Source organism: Ursus maritimus, unplaced genomic scaffold, assembly GCF_017311325.1.
Source record: "Ursus maritimus isolate PB19 unplaced genomic scaffold, ASM1731132v1 scaffold_32, whole genome shotgun sequence".
NCBI lineage: Eukaryota > Metazoa > Chordata > Mammalia > Carnivora > Ursidae > Ursus > Ursus maritimus.
In genome coordinates this window covers 23,871,979-23,892,496 of record NW_024425786.1, presented here as the reverse complement: position 1 = coordinate 23,892,496, position 20,518 = coordinate 23,871,979, and the positions used below count along the sequence as shown (strand labels likewise).

The window sequence follows — 20,518 nt, the reverse complement described above, 5'->3', positions numbered from 1 at the left end:
CAATTTAAAGGCATTTTCCCTTCATTTCCATGTGGTCGCAGCTCAGGAATTTCTCATCTGCTATTCCCAGATTCTACACTATAAATTAAGATTCACAGTTACCTAAGCTTACAGCTCTGTGCGCCTTACAGATGTGGAGAGCGAAGGAGCTGCCCTCCAAAGGGGAGCCATACTGCTCCTTAGATGTGTGCTACCTAAATCTCTCGGTTGCTCCAACTCCCTCCATCCATCCCTAGGACACAAAACAGCACTTCTATTGCCTGACTTACCCTTGGCTCTGGCTGTAATAGCCTTCGTAGCCTTCATAACTCTGTTCTGCATATGTGTCATCATATCCCTAGAACAAATCAAATGAAAAACAAAGTCAGAATCACACAGAGTAGGGCAGGTAATTACATCCCATGGGAGGACAGTAGGCTTCTAGAGTAACAGAATGCAGAATTTCCCCCTTCAAAATTAACACCCACTGGGGAATAGCTGACAGAGAACAGGTTTTGTTTTGTTTTTTTAAATGAAACAAAACTGAACCACCAACCAAACCAAACCAAACCAAACCACCCTTCAAATTGTGGGCAGGAAGCAAGGTAAAATGCTGAACTTGAGCATTATCAGGAGTACTAGCAAAAAGACCCCTTACTAAAACACTCTATATTTATCAAGGCACAGCCTATTTCCTGTTTAATCTACTCACACATAGTAAACTATGCTTAAAATGGAAAAATCTTCTCATAGTTTAACATTTGCTGCAAGAGAAGAGACCAGACTCCAGATCTTATTGGCAGTCCCTGCCACCTACATCAAGGGCCAATGCCCTATCACTCAATTTCCCTGGGCAACCTTCTAGGTATTGGGAAATGGCACACTGTTCAAACTTCTTACATATTCTTCATATGTTTCTGGTGCAGGGGGTGGAGGCAAAGGTATTCTCTGGATGCCTGCTGTCCGTGCTCTTGGCGCTGGAGCACCCCTCACCGTAGGTGGGGGTGGCACTCCTCGAGTCACAGTGGCACCTCTGGTGATGGCTCCTCTCACTGGTGTACCACGCACCAAAGCCCCCCGAGGTGGTCCAACACCACGGCCCCTGCAAAAAGAAAATTTATTCTAAACGGTGCTTTTAATACATAGATAATACTTTCATGTTCAGATTTGTTTGCAAATTCTGGAGCTAGACAGATTTCACAATGCCTTAAGTAGACTATTATTACAACACAGAGGAAAAAACAAACAAACAAACAAAATTCGCAAAAAACCCACAGAGGAATATATGGGTGGGTAAAGGACCCATACTGGAGACTCCCCAGGTTCCACAGTGGACCTGTGAATGCTTCATTAGGGGACTACTTTGGAAAGTCTGAACATTCCATAAAGGCCAATCACAAAAGAGAAAATCCTAAAGCCAGAGACCATTTTAAAATGCTAGAACTACACTGGGTGTTATACGCAAACAATGAATCATGGAACACTACATCAAAAACTAAGGATGTACTGCATGGTGACTAACATATCATAAGAAAAAAAAAATGCTAGAACTGTCCAAAATTAAAAGACCAAAAGTTTCAACAGGACTGCTGCACCGGACTATGGCCAAAATACCTAAGACCTACTTATTCCACTCTTGATGGTACAAATCCTAAGGCCCCCTTCCAAGCTGGAAGTAAGAGCACCATTAAGAGAGAAATGGTACTGGCCAAATTTACACCCTGTTTCTAGTTGTCTCCATTATTTTTACCTGGGAACAGGTGGAGGAGGAGGTGCAGCTCCTCGGCCTCTCACTGGCACCCCACGTCCGCGAGAGGGCTCTGGTACTCCATTCAAGTAGGAGAGCTCTAGAAACTGCTCCTGGCAGATATCATCCATCATATCCTGCAAATGAAAGATAATAAGGACCACTGGGCCACATCTCCACCTTCTGCTGAGAAGCTGTCCAGCCCACATAAGCCTTGGATACTAAGACCAGCTCTGAATGCCCGGATGAAGTCTCAGGTCATGCATTTTCTGAAGTCAAATGGCACCCTACCTGTCCCCTCTTCGAGGAAAGTCCTGATGGCAGACCCCTCATTATTCAGCTGAAGCTCTTCAAAATTAGTCCCTACCTAGTTCTCCGATCACTTCCACGCACTCTGCGTGGATAACCTCCTTTCAAGCCATGCAGAACAACCTGTAGCTCAGAACCCGGCACACTTATACACCCATACTTGCCAACGGCTTCCTCCTCCTAGATCAGTAAAAGTCACTAATGTTAATTAAGCTCTACACACTGGGCACTTTATAATAAGCTCTCTATAGATTTTGCAGTTGAATCTTCAAGATAACCCTGAAGTAAGCAGACAGGTCTTCCCATTTTACAGCTGGGAAACAGAATCAGGGCATATAAAGCCACCAGCATAAGGACATACAGCTAGTAAGCGGCAGACTTGACGTGAACTCAGAATTACCTCTCTCCAAAATCTAGGCTTTGAATCATTAGACTACATTGCCTTTTTTGTCCACCTAAGAGACTAACTCACTCTTACAAGACTTAATCTAAAATATTACCTCTTTTGAAAAACTGTCTTTGATGCCACCCCCACTCCCTCCTCTTTTTCCAGAGCACCGTGTAATTTTCTCTACCCAAGCACTTACCACGTCATTCTAGAATTGTCTTTCTCACTAGATTGTGAGAAAGGAGCCATTTTTTGTAACTTCAGACCCAAGCAGAGTATTAGGCACCTACCAGATACTTAACAAATGTTTGGGATGAACAAGGAACCTGAGGCTCAGAAAAGTGAAATAATAACTTGTCCAAGATGGCGCGGATAAAGGTCCCAGTCCAGTGCTCTTCCTACTGTACCAGGAAGCCTCTCTGGTACAGTTAATGGTTCTAAGGGGAAAACGGAGGCTCTGGTCATGGACGCAAAAACAGGCTCACTTTTTTCTTCTTCACAGGAGGGAAGAATTGAGTCAAATGCCATTTGCAAATCTTTTCACATATTTCCTGATGAGAGCCATTCAGTTTTAATACTCCATGCTTTTTTACATATCCCAGCTGGATAGAGCTTCAAGAATAGAAGATTCTAGTCACCACAGAGATGCCCCCCCTCCAACTCTTCCCCTCCTACCTCACATGACTGCTGCTTGAGACCCACCCTGGAGAATCAAGTGACCAATGACAGCCCCTTTGCCTAGATTCTTCCAAATGCTATACCAACACTGAAGAAACCCAGATATGCCTGGCAGGCATCTTTTTAGAAGATCCACTTACATGCAAGCCTTGTAAAGCTATCCCTTTTGAGAAATACGCTGAGACTAAGGACAAAGAGGAGATGGGCATTCCCCTACAGTCCTTCAGAAACCAGGTGGCTCAGGATGCTTCAACAGAACACAAAAAGAGTAAAAAGAACTCCCTCAAGGGAAAATTTACCAGCTCTGAGGTCTTCTCTAGGATATTTTAAATTGGCTGTTTCACATTTGAACATTCTAACGAAGACGAGGTACTTGGAAACAAAGCATCTGAGACAGTGTTGGAATTCTTAGAGTTCTGCATTATAGGTACACACTGCCTATAAATTTTTGCTCTACCAATTCTCACATCCTCTGACACCACATGTAGTTCCAACGCCTCATTCTGTGTACACAAGAAAACCAAGAACTGCATCTCACCTCCTCTTAGTTTTAGTGATGAAAACAGGATGCTTACTCAATTCTAGTTATGAGTATTTCTGATGCTTCCTAAGGTTCCAGATTCATCCTTGGTTATTAAATATTCAACTGTAGTATGTTAACTCTGACAACTACCTGGTCTTGCTGAGCAAAAATCACACCATTTTCTACTTATTCAAAGAATGGACCCTCTGACCAGATGGTAATAAGCAACACAGGTAAACTGCTCTGTCCCAACTCTTCATGGGCCTCAGTTATACTCTGAAAGGAACTGCACACCAATTTGTTTAATATCATCAACAGTCAAGCCTATAACAATCATGACTCTTTCAAAATCAAACTCTATGTAAGAAATTCCTCCAGGAGAGAAAGCCCTGAATGCATCCAAGTCAAAATTTAATCTATTAACATTGGATGCTAGAACCCCCTTACTGTTATCTTCTACACACTCTAGAGTCTAGAACACAAACCCTTGAGTACAGGGGATTTACGACCATCTTAGCCATTTTCTTATCATAACCTCCTCATTCCACACTAGCACCAACACACTTAGCTCAGTGAAGACTCCATTAAATCTTTGTTAACCAGATGTTAAAATGTCAGACACACTGTGGACCTAGGATACTAACAACAGATCCTGGTATATAACTAAAACCACATTAGACAAGTAAGGGGAGAGTGGCTTTGGGGCATAGTGCTTTGAGAACTAGGTACAAGGAACACATCACCTCAGAAAAATGAACATACAGAATTTGGTATGCAATTTTAGGTTATGCAGAGACCGTGGTTAAGAACCCCTGCCTTATTAGCAACAGCACAAGATCCCAGTTCTCTCTTGCTCAAAGATACAGGATGTGGATTTCCTTACTGGTACTAGGAACTTCTTGACTTCCTCCATAGCATGGGCCATAAGAGCATAAGCCTCACATGGGGGTCCAAAGACTTCAATGAAGACATGCAGATCCATATTCAAGTGGGCATATTTGGGGTCTCCACCTTTGCGCAGCTCTTCCTCCTATGGAAAAATGCAGAAAAACATCACATCACATGGATGTCCAAAGAGACAGCAAGAAATAACCTAAACACCTAAGAAAAACAATAAAGTTTAAGAAGAAAGCAAAACAAGGTCTGGAGAATAGTAATTCACACAACCTGCTAAACCTGTAATCAGTCTGCTACTAAAAGTTAACCGCTGTCTCAAATTCTTGGTGTATTCACTGCAGCTCTTATTAGAAGGTGTGGAAGAGAGAAACTTAAATCCAGTCTTCATTCAGATTATCAGCTGCTTGCCAAGCATGCATGCATTCATTCACTGCCAAGCATTTGCTTTTAAATCCCAGGTAGTCTGTTAAGTACCAGGTCTTTTTCTTCTTCTTCTTTTTAACTTTAAATAAATAAATAAATAAATAAGCAAGCTTATTTATTTATGGGGGAGCAAAGGGAGCCTGAAGCAGGGCTCTATCTCTCCTGAGCCAAAACCAAGAGTCAGATGCTTCTGAGCCACCCAGGAGCCCCTAAACTTTTTTAATTTATTAAGTAATCTCTGTCCCCATTGTGGGGCTCAAACTCATGACCCCGAGACCAAAAGTCCCATGCTCTACTGACTGAGCCAGCCAGGTGTCCCAGCACCAGCTCTTCTTATTTGCTTATATGGTCTGGGGAGTTCTAAAGTAGGAAAAAAATCAGGACAGAGTGAAGAAAATCTCATGTAAATCGCATTAGGTAGAATAACATACTTCAGTCCAAAGTGTATTCAGCTAGTGAGAAATGTGAGTGGACAAACGAAGAGGCTCTGAGAAAACAATGTTCAGCAATATAGGCTGCATAAAAAGAGCCCTGAATGACGAAGTTTTTAGGCAGTACCTGGTATGTCTCATCTAAAAAGCTGACCCTAGAAGGTTAAGACTATTCTGTTTTGTGTTTTTGTTTTTTAAGATTTTATTTATTTACTTGACAGAGAGAGACAGCCAGCTAGAGAGGTAACACAAGCAGAGGGAGTGGGAGAGGAAGAAGCAGGCTCCCAGCGGAGGAGCCCGATGTGGGACTCGATCCCAGAATGCCGGGATCACGCCCTGAGCCGAAGGCAGACGCTGAACGACTGCGCTACCCAGGCGCCCCAAGGCGATTCTGTTTTGATAGGAAATTTTTTGATACTTATAAAGAATATACAAAGCCCCTGGGACTATGACATGGAAAAAAAAATCAGCATTAGGTTCTGTTGTCAGGATTACTCATGGTTCCTTTTGAAATACTTTCTTTTAGTGTTCTTTACGTTCCAGCTGGCTCTAAAAAACCCAGACAACTAATCCTCAGACTCACCTGCACTCACAACATTACTGTTCTCACTTTTCTGTGTTACTGGAAAGGGAATAGGCTATTCACATTTTAGTGTCTTTAGTCTGGATAAGTTTTAGTATATCCAGCTCTCTTCCAAGTTTTCATGGACAAGCCTACAAATGTGAAAGTTGCTACTGCTGCCTCCATTACTATGCAGTCAAAAATAAGGAAAAGAAAACAATCACCAGGGCACGCCTAGGCTCTTCCAGTGTTGCCAAACAAGTGAGTTAACCTGGTCTATAATCTCTTGCAGCCAACACAAATTTAAGGGATTCACATTCTGTACACTTACAAGTGCTGGCTTCCAGAACGCATTGTCTTCTTGCCTCACTGATATGAGCTTACCTTGGCTTTGTCTCTCATTGAGCCCTTGCCCAGCACAGAGATCTTTGCACCTGTCTCCTCTTGCAGTCTTTTGATTGTATTCCCTTGTGGCCCAAGGATCTTCCCCACAAAATTGAACTGACAGGAAATAAAAATAGATTTCTCAATACACATGTTCCTATAAAACATTTCCACATGCAATATCTCATTTGATCTTCAACAACCCTGTAAAATAGGGAGTGTATTACCATTCCCATTTTACTGAAGGATATGCTGAGGATAGACTGAAAAAAGTGAATAGTCTAAGACTATACAAGTAGAAAGTAGCAGTTCCTAGACTTGAACTTGGGTTTCCTGATACAGTCTGGTGCTCCTTCCACATCATCACACTGCAACCCTTAGTACTTGAACACATATAAATATTTTTAAGGCAGTGACCTCAGAACAGACACATGGCATTCTTTTGCAGTACTTGTTAGGTAAACTAAATAGAACTAATTTCTTTCCTTTGAAAAAAGGAAAAGAGGAGGAGGAGAAAAACAAGAAAGGATTTATTTAAAAGTAAAACACTAAGAAAGAATATTAACTTCATCTAGCCAAGGATTTGTGTTACATTTCCTGTATTTAGATTTTGCATCAATCTTTTTTCCCACCACATCAATCTTTTGACAGAGAGCAACTCTTCAATTTTTTTCTTTAAACTTGGAGCCTGAACAAACATTTGAGAAAGAAACTCTTTTTGGTAATAAAAAGTTGATTCTATTTCCTTCCTAGTTCTAGGTATGCTGTTCGTTATGGACTTAGATGTTTCAACTGCCAGAAACAAGTACTGCAAGTCTGGAAGAGAAGCTTCACGGGCTCAAGGACCTGATGCATCACAGTTTCCCGAAGTCTTTATTTCAGCCCATGGCTCTCACAGCTACAAAGACCACGAAGGGAGTGAGGCATGTTACGCCTTACCTTGGGATACTGCTTGACAGGTATCAGTACCCGCTCCTTCAGCTTCATGTTCTTATGAGAAAATAAATCCAAGTAATTCTCCTCATCGTCCTTTTTTGAATCTCCTTTCTGAATCTTCTCAATTTCTGGATAAGACAAACACGATTTAGTTTGTTCTGGTAACTAGAGGCAAATTACCAAGCCTGCCTAAAGCAATAGTGGAATATAAGACCAAACAGTTCAGACGTGTGAAGCCAACTGGGAAACTGAAAGGCTGCTTCTCATGAAAGCAGTTTGCTCTTCCATCCCCACCTGAAGCCTCCACCTCAGAGCCTTTCAAATGTTTCTCAAGAAAAGCAAATTTAACAAAACCAATGCAGAGAAATGGGGATAAGGGGATAAATGAACTAAAAATAAAGTCTGCATCAAGCAAAAGAAAGCATAAAGTCGTATCTTTATGAAGAAACAAAGGTCAGTAATTTAAATACACAATGAAGAGTACCATTAAAATTCCATTGTGAGAGTAGTGCTTTGGATGACAGTCCTTGAGAGTTCTGAAAGACGAGTTGTGTGAACTTTGGAAAGCTACTTAATTGCTTTAATTTTTGGTTTCCTCATCTGTAAAATGGAAGCAATATCTACCTCATGAGGTTGCTATACAGACCGAAAAAAATAACATACGTACACGTACTAATTAAAGCCCATTTCCTAGAAGAGCTTACCATACAGTCAACGTTACCTAGCCCAAATTCAGTCAACCTCCTGAAGGAAAACATGCACCAAGGTACTTTCAATTCACAGGGTAAGACAGTTTCATCGGATATAACCTTAGTATCCAAAAAGATTTCCTATAATTAGGGAACTTCATTCATTCATTCATTGGAAGCATTTGAGTGCTTCCTGTGGAGAGGCAGATGAAGGGAGAGATACGGGTATGATCATTAACCACCAGGGAAGATTTACTAAGGGCCAGGCATCTATCCTATAAAGTATAGGAGATACGGCAGAACAAGTCAGATAAAATCCCCATCTTCACTACGTTTAGACACGGACATTCGCAGTCTATGAAGATGGCAATGAAGTACACTTAAGTGCTATGACAGGAGTACGAACAGAGATGGGGCAGAGTGTGTGCAAGCAATGAACAGCAACTAAAAGGTTATATGGTCCACTGAAAACAGTCAAAAAAAGAAATTTATACTCCCCGAAGTCAGTGGAACATTCTAAATAACGCGGAATGTTCTCCTTATATACTATTCCCATACTGTGTTTCTATACTCTATAATTTTTAAAAAAGATTTTATTTGAGAGAGAGAGAGAGGAAGAGAGCATGCCCTGGGGAGGGGGGCAGAGGGAAAAGGAAAGAATCTCAAGCAGACTCCCGGCTAATCAGGGAGCCCAAGGTGGGCTTGATCTCAAACCAAGATCATGTACTGAGCTGTAACCAAGAGCTGGATGCCCAACCGACTGAGCCAACCAGGCACCCCGCTATCTTCTGTAATTTTAAGGTAAGGGTTCTCAAACTTCAGTATGCATTGGAATCACCTGGAGGGCTTGTTCAACTAGATTGCTGGGCCCCAACGCCAGTCTGGGATCTGTGTTAGGAATCTGCATTTCTAGCAAGTTACCAGGGTGACACTGATCTTGCTGATGTAGGGATCACACTTTGAAAGCCACTGGTTTAAGGTATAAAGATACATGACTTCAGGGGCACCTGGCTGGCTCAGTCGGTGGAGCATGCGACTCTTGATTTCGGGGATGTGAGTTCAAGACCCATGTTGGGTGTGGTGATCACTTAAAAATAAAATAGTAAAAAAAAAAAGATATAATACTTCAAACACATTGTGCAAACCCATACCTTTAGCAGTTTTTAAAAATAACTGTTTAGACTAAGGCTGGCTGTGAAGTATACAGATGAAGGAAAGTCACTTTGATTCTAACAGACTTCAAAAGAGTTCAGAATTTCAAACTGAAGGCTTCTGCTTATTAAAAAGCCTAATTTCACATGTTATAGGATATGGTGAGCTAACTGAACTGTTTATGGCCAAAAGCACACACTCCCCTGTTTTCTGACAATTAAAACTGCTAATCATATTATAAATATTCTTTTTAAAAAAATATTTTATTTATTTGACAGAGAGAGACAGAGGGCAGCAGAGCGAGAGGGAAAAGCAGACTCCCCACTGAGCAGGGAGCCCGACTCAGGGCTCGATCCCAGGACCCCAGATCGTGACCTGAGCCGAAGGCAGATGCTTAATGACTGAGCCAGCCAGACGCCCCATCCCATATTGTAAATATTAACTAAACCTTTACTCCTATGAGAAGAACTGTAGATGACAGTGCTCTTCACATTCCTATGTTTCATTGCTTGAAAGAGAGAACAAATTTGACCTTAAAATTAGCAGACTAAATGCTTCATTCAACACTCTTATTTGTTTGCTGTTTTACTGGTGGTATATCCTGACCTCTAGTCTGCCCTCCCACTTACTGCTAATATTAGCCTTTTCTAGTCACTAGTTTTGAACCTACCATCTCTGAATACATCTCTTCTTGAGTTTCCAGGCTGAAAAACCGGGTACTGAATCCTCAAAAATCCTAGGAACAAAGATGCCACCTTCGTGACCTGAAAACATCCCAAAGAGCTTCTAAAAATGTGGAACAAATTACATGCTTCATTTTAAATGTCTCTTTGTATGTTCTAATTGCTACCATCTAGTTAGGCCCTCTATTTTATAGCACTTTTCAGAAACTTTACTTGGCCAGTGCAAGAAGATAAGAGTCAAAGCCTGGTAATCTGTTGTACTCCTATAGGAAGGAGGGCTGCAAAAATTGAACTCAGGAGAAAGGTTTGTTTTTATGCAATGTAATGCACCCTGTAAATTTAAGGCCTTTCCTTCTGTAACGTGGATCCTTCTGTTATATTTTGCACTAGTCATATCTTAATCAGAATCCTTTTGTCCAGTTCATCTCAAAAATTTTAAAAGAATATTAAAATATGTTTAGAGAAGCCCCAGAAGGATGATTTAAATAAAACTGAGCACTGAAAAGATAAAAGAATCATGGGAGTTTAGCCTAGAAAGCAAAACACAAAGAGGCAACTTTAAGTCTTCAAGAGGGCTCCTCTTCCATGTTTGGAAGGGAAAAGACTGAATATTCATTCAATGTCTACTATGTATCAAATACCGTACAAACATTACCTTATTTATCCTACAAAATAACTCAGTGAAGTAGCTGGTACTACCCCTATTTTACAAATGAGGAAACACACTCAAAGAAAAGTTTTTCTTTTTTTTTTTTAAAGATTTTATTTATTTATTTGACAGAGATAGAGGCAGCCAGCGAGAGAAGGAACACAAGCAGGGGGAGTGGGAGAGGAAGAAGGCTCGCAGTGGAGGAGCCTGATGCGGGACTCAATCCCAGGATTCCGGAATCACGCCCTGGGCTAAAGGCAGACGCTTAACGACTGAGCCACCCAGGCGCCCCCAAAGAAAAGTTTCTAAATCACAGAGCTGTTAAAGTACCAGAATAAGGGTTAAAACCCAGCCTTTCTCTAACTTTAAACCTCATGCTTTTATTACTGCCTCTCAATGAAGAGTTTCTGAAGGGGGGTAACTTTATTTAAGCAAGGAAGAGTTCCTTTTGTAAAATTTTGCGTACGGTTTATATCCTCAGACACTGTCATGTGGTTCAAGTCCATGAAAGGACTCCGTGGGTGCTTCAGATGTTCAGCAGCCTGATCTTGTCTGGCTTCCCCCACCCCCCCAATTCTGTTTTTCTCTCCTTGGCCGCCTTCTTCTTGGAGAGCTTAGAGTAGGTTGTATTGGGAAGAAAAAAAAAATCAAGGAGAAGCTTCCTAAAAATGGTTTAACCTTCAGGCAAAAGTACTTTCTAGACAACTTTTTTGAAACTAACTCCTTTAAGTGATCTTTGCTTGGGCCTCCAGAGACCTTGGATGTCCCAAGAGCCAAAGAAAGGAAAGCTAAGGTGTAAACAACACAGAGAGGTGACCCATTTGTTTTCTAGCCAGACGCTTATAAATAATCATATTTCATCCAGTGTCTCTATGTGTCAGGAATTTTGTACTTAGTGTTTCATTTTGTCTTTATAACCAGGACTATCCCTATTTAACAAGTGCAAAAACTTGGGCTCAGAAAAGTTATGCAACTTGTCCAAGACCACAAAACTAGTTAGTGACACAGCAGGTACTTAAACCCAGGTCCCTCCTTCCACCAGTCAAAGCAAATTCAACTAATATTGTGGCATTTCTTTTACTCTATCTTTGACTATAATTTAACTGTTCCTTTTTGGGTAGGTCTTACCACAGATTGTAAGCTCTAAAGGATGAGGTTTCTTTTTCTTTTTTTGGTGCAAAAAGGTGGTTTTATTAAAGCACAGGGATAGGACCCATGGGCTGAAAGAACTGCCAAGGATTGTTTCTTAAATGCATAGCTCAGAGGAAAGAGCATGACTTTTGAAGCTGGACAGAACTGTGTTTCCCACTTATGCTACATGCTTGGTATGTGACCTTGAGCAAGTCATTAAGCCTCTCTTAGTCTCCCTTCTTACTTTTAAAAAGCATAATAAAAAAAAAGAGAGAAAAAAAGATTTAATAAACACAAAAATGTTAATACTAGAAAAGTTAGGAAAAATTATATACAAACTTTATCAACTGGATTGGCTTAACTAAAAACAGATTACCACGAACATTTCATTAACTGAGCATTTGATAAGGGCTGCATAAGCAGCAAGACGGTGGTCAAGATTTTCTAAGACATCCAGAGACAGTGTTTTTAAGAGGGCAAGATTCAGAGAATCTCTGCTCCAAAAGGTCAGGGGTCATGCCCTCCTCTCGACTTTCAATGCACTTGGTTCATACTTCTAACCACATTACTCCTTCCCTTGTTAATGATTTCTGGACCCCTTCCATCACTAAACTGACTACCTGCCATTTTTAGTATAATGTCTCATACACAACAGACATCCATAAATGTCTACTGAATGAAAGAAACGTACCATTAACACTCTCAATGGTTCATGACTTTTATCATTCCCAAGTTTATAATTCTATGCCCTATACCTTCATGACTTTATCATCCCCAAATTTGTAATTCTCTGCCCTATATCTTTTCTGTTGGTACCCACTTGTGGAATCACAAGTCCAGTAAGTTTACTATCTTTGTATAAAGAAACTCCTTTCTTTTTATTTATCAAATTACTTAACTGTTTTAAACAAGAGCACAGACCAATCGGTTCTTAATCTTTTTTGGGGTCATCTTCCCCTTTGAGAATCTGATGAAAGCTGATTAGCTCCCTAGGAAAAGATACCAACACAATATTTCTCAGACAGTGTTGACAGAGAATAGGTATTAGTTCAGAAAAATCTCCCAAAGTCTGAGTAAAGAGCCCTCTAAGGGGCTCAATTCTCACATTCCAGGATAGTGGCAAACCCTGTTATGACATATTGACCATGGTCTCTTGAATCTCTTTCTTACGATACAATTTAAAGTTTAGAGCTTCTTTTTTCTTTTTTAAAGATTTTATTTATTTGAGAGAGAGCAAGAGTGCATACAAGTGGGGCAGAGGGAAAGGAACAAGCAGACTCCCCACTGAGCAGGGAACCTGCAGTGGGGCTCCATCCCAGGACCCCAAGATCATGACCTGACCCAAAGGCAGATGTTTAACCAACTGAGCCACCCAGGCATACACCCCCCCGTTTTTTTTTTTTTTTGAGATACTTGTAGATTTATATGCAGTTGTAAGAAATACAAGATCTCAACATAACATAATAAAAAAAATTAAAAAAGGGGCGCCTGGGTAGCGCAGTCGTTAGGCGTCTGCCTTCGGCTCAGGGCGTGATCCCGGCGTTGCGGCATCAAGTCCCACATCGGGCTCCTCGGCTGGGAGCCTGCTTCTCCCTCTCCCCTGCTGTGTTCCCTTTCTCGCTGGCTGTCTCTCTGTCACATAAATAAATAAAATCTTAAAAAAAAAAATTAAAAAAAAGAAATAAAAGATCTCATATACCGTTCACCGAGTCTTCTCCATAACACTTTGCACATATACAATACAGTATCATAACCAGAAAATTAACATTAACACAATCTACTGGCTTTATTCGGATTTCATCAGTTTTACACCCACTTGTGTGTTTAGTTCTATGCAGTTTCATCAGTCATGTGAGCACCACCACAGTCAAGGTGCAAACAGTTCCATCACAGGGATTCCTCATGCTACCCTTTTGCAGCCACAGTCCCGTCCCTCCAGCTGTTCCTCATCACTGGCAACCACTTATCTGTTCTCCATCTCTATTATTTTGTATTTTCAAGAATGTTAAATTAACGGAATTATACAATATGTTTCCTTTAGAGACTGGATCTTTTTACTCAGCATAATTCTCTTGAGATCCATCCAAGTTGTTGCATTTATCATTTCTTTTTATTGCTAAGTAGTATTCCATGGTATGAATGTACTAGTTTATTCACCTATTGGAGGCATATGGTTTGTTTTCAGTTTTGGGGTATGAAGAATAAAGCTGCTATGAACATTCATGCACACGTTTGTGTGAAACTAAGTTTTAATTTTTCTGGGATAAATGCCCAAGAGTGCAATTGCTGAGTCGTATGGTAAACATATGTTTAGTTTTGTAAAAAACTGCTTTATCAGAGAAAAATGTATGCTAACAATATTTTGCTTAATCTCACTAGTATTATGTTCCATAAAAATAGTATTGTACCGTATGTATCTAGCCTTATGGGACTTGCTTTCCTGACTAACATTAGATTTCCAAGATTTCCCTATGTTGTTGCATCTAGCTGTAAGTTTTCATTTTCACAGCTATATAAATATTTCATTTTGAAAGGCTCACAGTCTCCAATCAATGGTGAAACAAGGTGCACCATCTTGTGAACAAGGTGCACCATTTTATGAATGAGGCATTCATGTACAAAAGTTTCTTTGGGCATATTCCTAGGAATGGTGTTGCTGAATTTTAAAGGAATTTGAAAGTTAACTTTCAGATGAAATGTTAAAACTGTTATCCAGAGTGGTTGTATCAGTTCACACTTCCACCAGCAATGTTTGAGTTCCTTCTAATTCTCATCCTCTCAAACCCTAAACGTCTTGTTTGACTAAATTTGTTTTTAAAGATTTTATTTATTTGACAGAGAGAGAGACAGACAGCCAGCGAGAGAGGGAACACAAGCAGAGGGAGTGGGAGAGGGAGAAGCAGGCTCCCAGCGGAGGAGCCTGATGTGGGGCTCGATCCCAGAATGCCGGGATCACGCCCTGAGCCGAAGGCAGACGCTTAACGACTGAGCCACCCAGGTGCCCCATTGTTTGACTAAATTTCTGTCAATATTGCAGATTTTCATTATTTTCCTGTCTCCAAAATTTTTTTCTCACTTATCTTCATTTCCTCTTTCAGCTACTTTATATTCAGCATGTCAGGTTAAAAAAAATAAATCCTTGGGGCGCCTGGGTGGCACAGCGGTTAAGCGTCTGCCTTTGGCTCAGGGCGTGATCCCAGCGTTCTGGGATCGAGCCCCACATCAGGCTCCTCTGCTAGGAGCCTGCTTCTTCCTCTCCCACTCCCCTGCTGTGTTCCCTCTCTCGCTGGCTGTCTCTGTTGAATAAATAAATAAAATCTTTAAAAAAAAAAAAAAGAAAAAGAAAAAAATAAATCCAGTTGCGGTGCCTGGGTAGCACAGTCGGTTGAGTGTCTGGCTCTTGGTTTGGGCTCAGGTCACATTGGGGTCATGTGAGCGATCCCCAAGACCAGCTCCGTGCTCAGTGTGGAGTCTGCTTGAGATTCTCTCTCCTTCTCCCTTTCCCCCTCCCACTCGTGCTCTAAGATAAATAAATCTCTTAAAAAAAATAAAAAAATAAATCCAGTTGGAATTAGTTTGGGAAATGCAAAAAATCAACTATTAAAAGTTCTCTGTCACCTTTACAATGCTAGTCCCCCTACACCCCCCACAACTTCCCCAGGACATGGCATATTTCTCTTTTCATTCAGATCTTCCTTTATCACCTTTAGTAAAATTTTAAGTTGATAGTATGTGATCACAATATTCCTCATCTGTACTGAGATAAAAATTCTTCCTCATAGAACGGCCAGGAAGATTGAGTAGGTAGCATACCTCATGGCCCATGTTACATGCTCTACACAAAGGTTAAATATTATTTAATGTTATTGTTTATCATTATTCACATACATTTTGAACTGATTTTTATTGCTTATCCCAAGGCAATTGATACTATTCTTTTTTTAATTTTTTGGATACTATTCTAAAAATGAGATTTTCTCTTTTCTAACTGGCTACTGCTCATGTATCAGAAACCTACTGATTTGTACATCTCTATCTTGTAATCAGCTGCATCCCGGACCACTTTCCTATGTAAACAACAATACTGTTGCAAATAATGATAACCTCTGCCTGTTTACCCTACTATTTATATTTATATTTGGTCTAGAATTCTTTGTAACTAATTCCACTTTCTGATTTTATTAGGTTTTGCTAGCCCTGTAGATGAAATGAAATAGATATTTCTTTATATTGTGAAAGAAATAAAGGAATTAAGTATTTTGAAGTTTCAACAGACTGTCTTTATTTTTTTTTTTTTTAAGATTTTATTTTTATTTATGTGACAGAGAGACAGCCAGCGAGAGAGGGAACACAGCAGGGGAGTGGGAGAGGAAGAAGCAGGCTCCCAGCGGAGGAACCCGATGTGGGGCTCGATCCCAGAACGCCGGGATCACGCCCTGAGCCAAAGGCAGACGCTCAACGACTGCGCTACCCAGGCGCCCCAATCAACAGACTGTCTTTAAATGTCTGATGAGTGCTTTTGAAAGACGGATTTCTTATATTTTCAAGATCTTGTGGGGATTGTTAACTATTCAAAATGTTTACTTACTCCTGAGTCATTTACACAAACTTATATTTTCCTAATTGTACAAAGTAGAAAAAGAACACTGCTCTACATACAAGCATTGTATGTTTATTACATAAATATGTAACACAAGATCAATTATTTTTGTTTCAGAAAACAAGCATGGGTACACTGAGTCCTTGCATATCTGCAAATGCATTTAATTGTCATCATAGCTGAATATCAATTTGGCTAACATAGATGTCCATATTCGAAATGTAAATCTCTCAGAACTGTGTTGATGTTTTTCCATCATGCAATGAAGATGAGTATTCGTTCATCAAATATTTAGTAAGAGTCCACTCTGTGTGGCATTCTTCCGAGGAACAGGAGATACAGCAGTGAACAAAGCAGACAAAAGATCCCTGCCCTGGTAGAGCTGACATTCTAGCTGTGAAGGAGCAGTGGTTAACAAATACATACGTAACTACAATATATAATACAGCAGAAGCTCATTAAGTACAAAATAAAATAAAGCTGGGGGGCATCTGGGTGGCTCAGTCAGTACAGCATACGAGTCCTGATCTCAAGTTTTCTAAGTTTGAGCCCCACGTTGGGTGGAAAGATCACTTAAAAATAAAATCTTTAAAAAAAAAAAAAAAAGTAAGGCTAGGAAAGGAACAGGAAGGGGTATGAGGCTGCTGAAGGACGAGTGGTCTGGGTCTTGAGGCTTCTCTTGGGAAATGAGCAGAGGTGCCTGAGAGAGTCAGTTAGAGCTAGGCTCTGCTCTCTGGGTTTCCTCCTTCTTCTGGCCTTATTATCTTTACTGACCTGTTAGCTAGCACTCCAATGCATTCAAATAAACTGCAATATTTTGTCCAAGTAGTACAAAATATTTTTGAAGTACAATTTGTTGTAGGTACTATATATAGTAGGGGGTGGGATGGGTGGGGAAGGTTAGGTGTATGGATCCACACTCAGACTGACTTCAAATCCTAGCTATGCTGCTTACTAATTTTATTCCTGAGGCAAATTATTTAATCTCTGGGTGCCTTGATTTCCTCATCTGTAAAAATGAGGATAAGAGTAACTTGCTCATTGGCGCGCCTGGGTGGCTCAGTCCTTAAGCGTCCGCCTTCAGCTCAGGTCATGATCCCAGGGTCGTGGGATCAAGCCCTACATCGGGCTCCCTGGTCTAATGGGAGTCTGCTTCTCCCTCTCCCTCCTGCTCTCTCTGCTTGTGCGTGCGCTCTCTGTCAAATAAATTAAATCTTTAAAAAAAAAAAAAAGTAACTTCCTCATAATATTGTCACAAAGACTAAATATTTGATGTGAAGTGCTCAGACCAGTGCCTGGCACAGTAAGTGTTAACTGTATTTTTCTTACACGTATCCTTATCAGAGCTTTTTTTTTTTTTTTAAAGATTTTATTTATTTGAGAGAGAGAGAGCAGAGCTAGAGAGCAAGCGAGCTACGAACTGAGGGGAGGGGCAGAGGGAGAGGGAGAATCAGACTAACCCTGAGCAGGGAGCCCAACTCAGGGCTCAATCCGAGGACCCTGGGATCATGACCTGAGCCGAAGGCAGATGCTTAACTGACTGAGCCACCCAGGCACCCCTTTATCAGAGTTTAAATACTACTATTCTGTCTTCTGAGAGTCTCACTTCCTCACAGTGGGTTGACTTCACTACAATCCCTTTTCCAGATCATTAAAAAATACGTTAAGAACCAGGTCCAATATACATCAAAACTTAACCCCACTAAGAAGCATCCATATACTCCAAGTCTGTTTTCTCAATGAGCCAATTCTCCAATTAAAATTTTAGTTCATTAAAAAAACACCAAAAAGCCCAAGTTAAAAAATATTAAAGAGCACTCTCTTGTAACAGAATTTAAGCAGTAAGAGTGAAAATTTTAAGTAACTTTTTTAAAAAAGATTTTTATTTTTCAGTAATCTCTACACCCACATGGGTTCCAACTTACAACCCCAAGATCAAGAGTCACATGTTCTACTGACTGAGCATAAGTAACTTTTAAGGATCAACAGTTTTTGATGATTATTCTAAGGAAACATCTTTTACTTGAAAGACAAACACTGTACTAGGCACTTGGTGTGGTCAGAAAGGCAAAAAATACCTTGTTTTCATACCTTATTCAGTACCATGGATTTACAACTAGAAGAAAACTGTGGTGATAAGTTATTATCTGATTATGGCCAAAGGGAATGGTGCTAGTACTTTTCATGACATTTAATTCTCTCAACTCACAATCCCACTTTCCAGATAAGGTTACTGAGGTTCAGAAAAGGTTCAGAAAACTTCCCCAAGAGTAGGTAACTAATTAAGGGTCAGAATTTCAAACCTAAGCTAACACCTTTAATTCTAAAGTTTGTTATTCTTACTCATTTAACCTGACCTGCTTAAAGATTAGAGGAAATAAAAAATTAGACTACCAAGTCAACCTTTAGCATTTAGCCTGCCATTCCTAAGTCTGCATGTACTTGCTTTTAGATTCAAACACCTGGTGTTTGCTATATGCAAGACAACATAAAAAATACAAAGATAAAAGAAGGCATCCTGGTCTTCAAGAACACTACGAACAGTAATGTTTGAAACAATCTGTGTTACAGAACAGAAAAGCACCCAATTGAAAATGTAAGCAGTTTACCCAAATGTCCTTTTTCTTGACCACAGCGAGCTTTGTTTATTGCATTAAAAAGTGAAGACCCCTACGCAATGTAGGGAGATAAGAGAACAAAGGGGAGGGAAATGGTATTTTCATAACGATCTGTCCATTATAGCAACCTTGTCAAAGAGTCCAACTACTCATCTAGTGTTGAAGGCTGCAACTTTTTACTTGCTTATAAAATTCAGTTCTCCATAGAAATACTTATTAAAATAACGTTTTAACTAGAAGTGAGGGCAAAAGAGACGGCTTTAGGGAGAAATCAGAGCGACTAGGTGATTGGCCAGTGCAGAGCAGGAAAGGAGCGTTAGTCCACAGACTGAGAACAAAGACTACTTTTCCTAATCTATTTCAGTACTGAAGCAAAAAGAAATAAAACTAGAAGACCAAGCCTTTCAGGTACAAGCATCCTGCGACTTCTGTTTTTGTCCATCTTGGGGAATGTCCTGCAAACCACCCCTTACCTCCTCCTACCCCATTTCACCGTCCCTAAGATTATTTTTACCCTTCTGATGAACAACACCTTGTAAAATAAAGGGGTCCAACCTTCCGGCTCTATAGCGATTATCATTTTATCTGCCGAATTCGGAAATCTGATTCGGAAAACCTCAAGCTCCGATTCCCACAGGTTGCTCCCGTCGCCGAGCAACTTAAGCTCCTGTTACCGCTAAGTCCTACCCGGCCCCAACTACCGCGGCGCGCTGGACAGGGCACTCCAGTCTCACCCCATTTCACCTCGGCCCTCCCTCCCACGGTCCCTCCCCGGCTCGGGCTGTCTTCACCCCCTATACCCTCAGTAGAGGCGTCTACCGCCACCCGCAATGAAGAAAGCTTTCCCTTTGGGGGTAGGGGGAGATAAAGGCTCATTTCTGGAAGAATCTGAACACTCGGAGCGCAGGGCAGCTGCAAGAAGTGGGAGGGGGAAGGGTCGGCAAAGGGGCGGGGAGCGCAGCGCTATCCATCAAGATCTTTGCGCTAAGAAATCGCCAAGTCCCCTTCGGGCCTCCACTGCAGTCTAGAAATTCTCCCTCGCACCGAGGGCCCGGATGGGAGTGTGGAATCCAGGCTCCCCAGGATGAGGATGAGAGAAGGGGAGTTCCCGACTGCCTTGACCCCGAGGGGGCGGGGGGCGGGAAGCGGGCGGAACAAAGCCACTGCTGCCCATGCCCCCGGGTGGCCAGGCGACCCAGAGGGACCCGGGAGGCCCGCTTACCTGCCGTCAGTAGCTGCATGGCGTGAGTGAAGGACGGGTCGAGCGAGTCCTTCTCGGCCATGAGTTCGGGCAGGTACTTGTTCTCCGGCTCCATCTTGACAGAGGCAGTGGCTGAGGGGGGCAGCAGCGGGGTCGGTGCTGGACCGCCCACTGTCGCGTCGGGACCCGTGGCCGAGGGCGGCAGCAGCGGTGGTGGCTGCGTGGCGGGCGAGGCCCGGGCGCCCCCCCGGGATCCCCCGCCGCCTCCCCGGGACCGGTGAGGCAGAGGGGGCTGCCGAGACGGCGCCTGACGCACTGAGGGGTGGGCTCCGGAGGGGTCCATGGAGCCGCTGCGGCCCGAGGACCGGCTCATGCGCGCGGCGGGGTCGTCCCGGCGCTGCATTGGGGCGGATGTGCGATCGAGGGATCGAGGAAGCGACGCGGCAGCGGCAGAGGCCCGAGCGGCGGTTGGCGGGGGTGGGAGAGCGGGAGCGACAGCGACCGAAGCCGACCCGAGCGACCCAGCGAAAGAGAGCAC

General features: G+C 41.9%; 1 protein-coding gene across 2 annotated transcripts in view; it reads right to left on the bottom strand.

Moving 5' to 3' along the window:
* KHDRBS1 (KH RNA binding domain containing, signal transduction associated 1) overlaps window positions 1-20,518 on the bottom strand; it is a 37,995-nt gene extending 17,477 nt beyond the window's left edge. For both annotated transcript variants that reach the window (XR_005831538.1, XM_040619172.1), the window contains exons 1-7: window positions 20,002-20,518; window positions 7,261-7,385; window positions 6,322-6,438; window positions 4,508-4,654; window positions 1,730-1,863; window positions 880-1,081; window positions 270-337 (exon numbers count right to left, since the gene is read on the bottom strand). Coding sequence is in view for 1 of the 2 variants with exons in the window: in XM_040619172.1 (XP_040475106.1) it covers window positions 270-337; window positions 880-1,081; window positions 1,730-1,863; window positions 4,508-4,654; window positions 6,322-6,438; window positions 7,261-7,385; window positions 20,002-20,383 (1,175 nt within the window). In the remaining variant the exon portion in view is untranslated. The remainder of the gene's footprint in view (window positions 1-269; window positions 338-879; window positions 1,082-1,729; window positions 1,864-4,507; window positions 4,655-6,321; window positions 6,439-7,260; window positions 7,386-20,001) is intronic.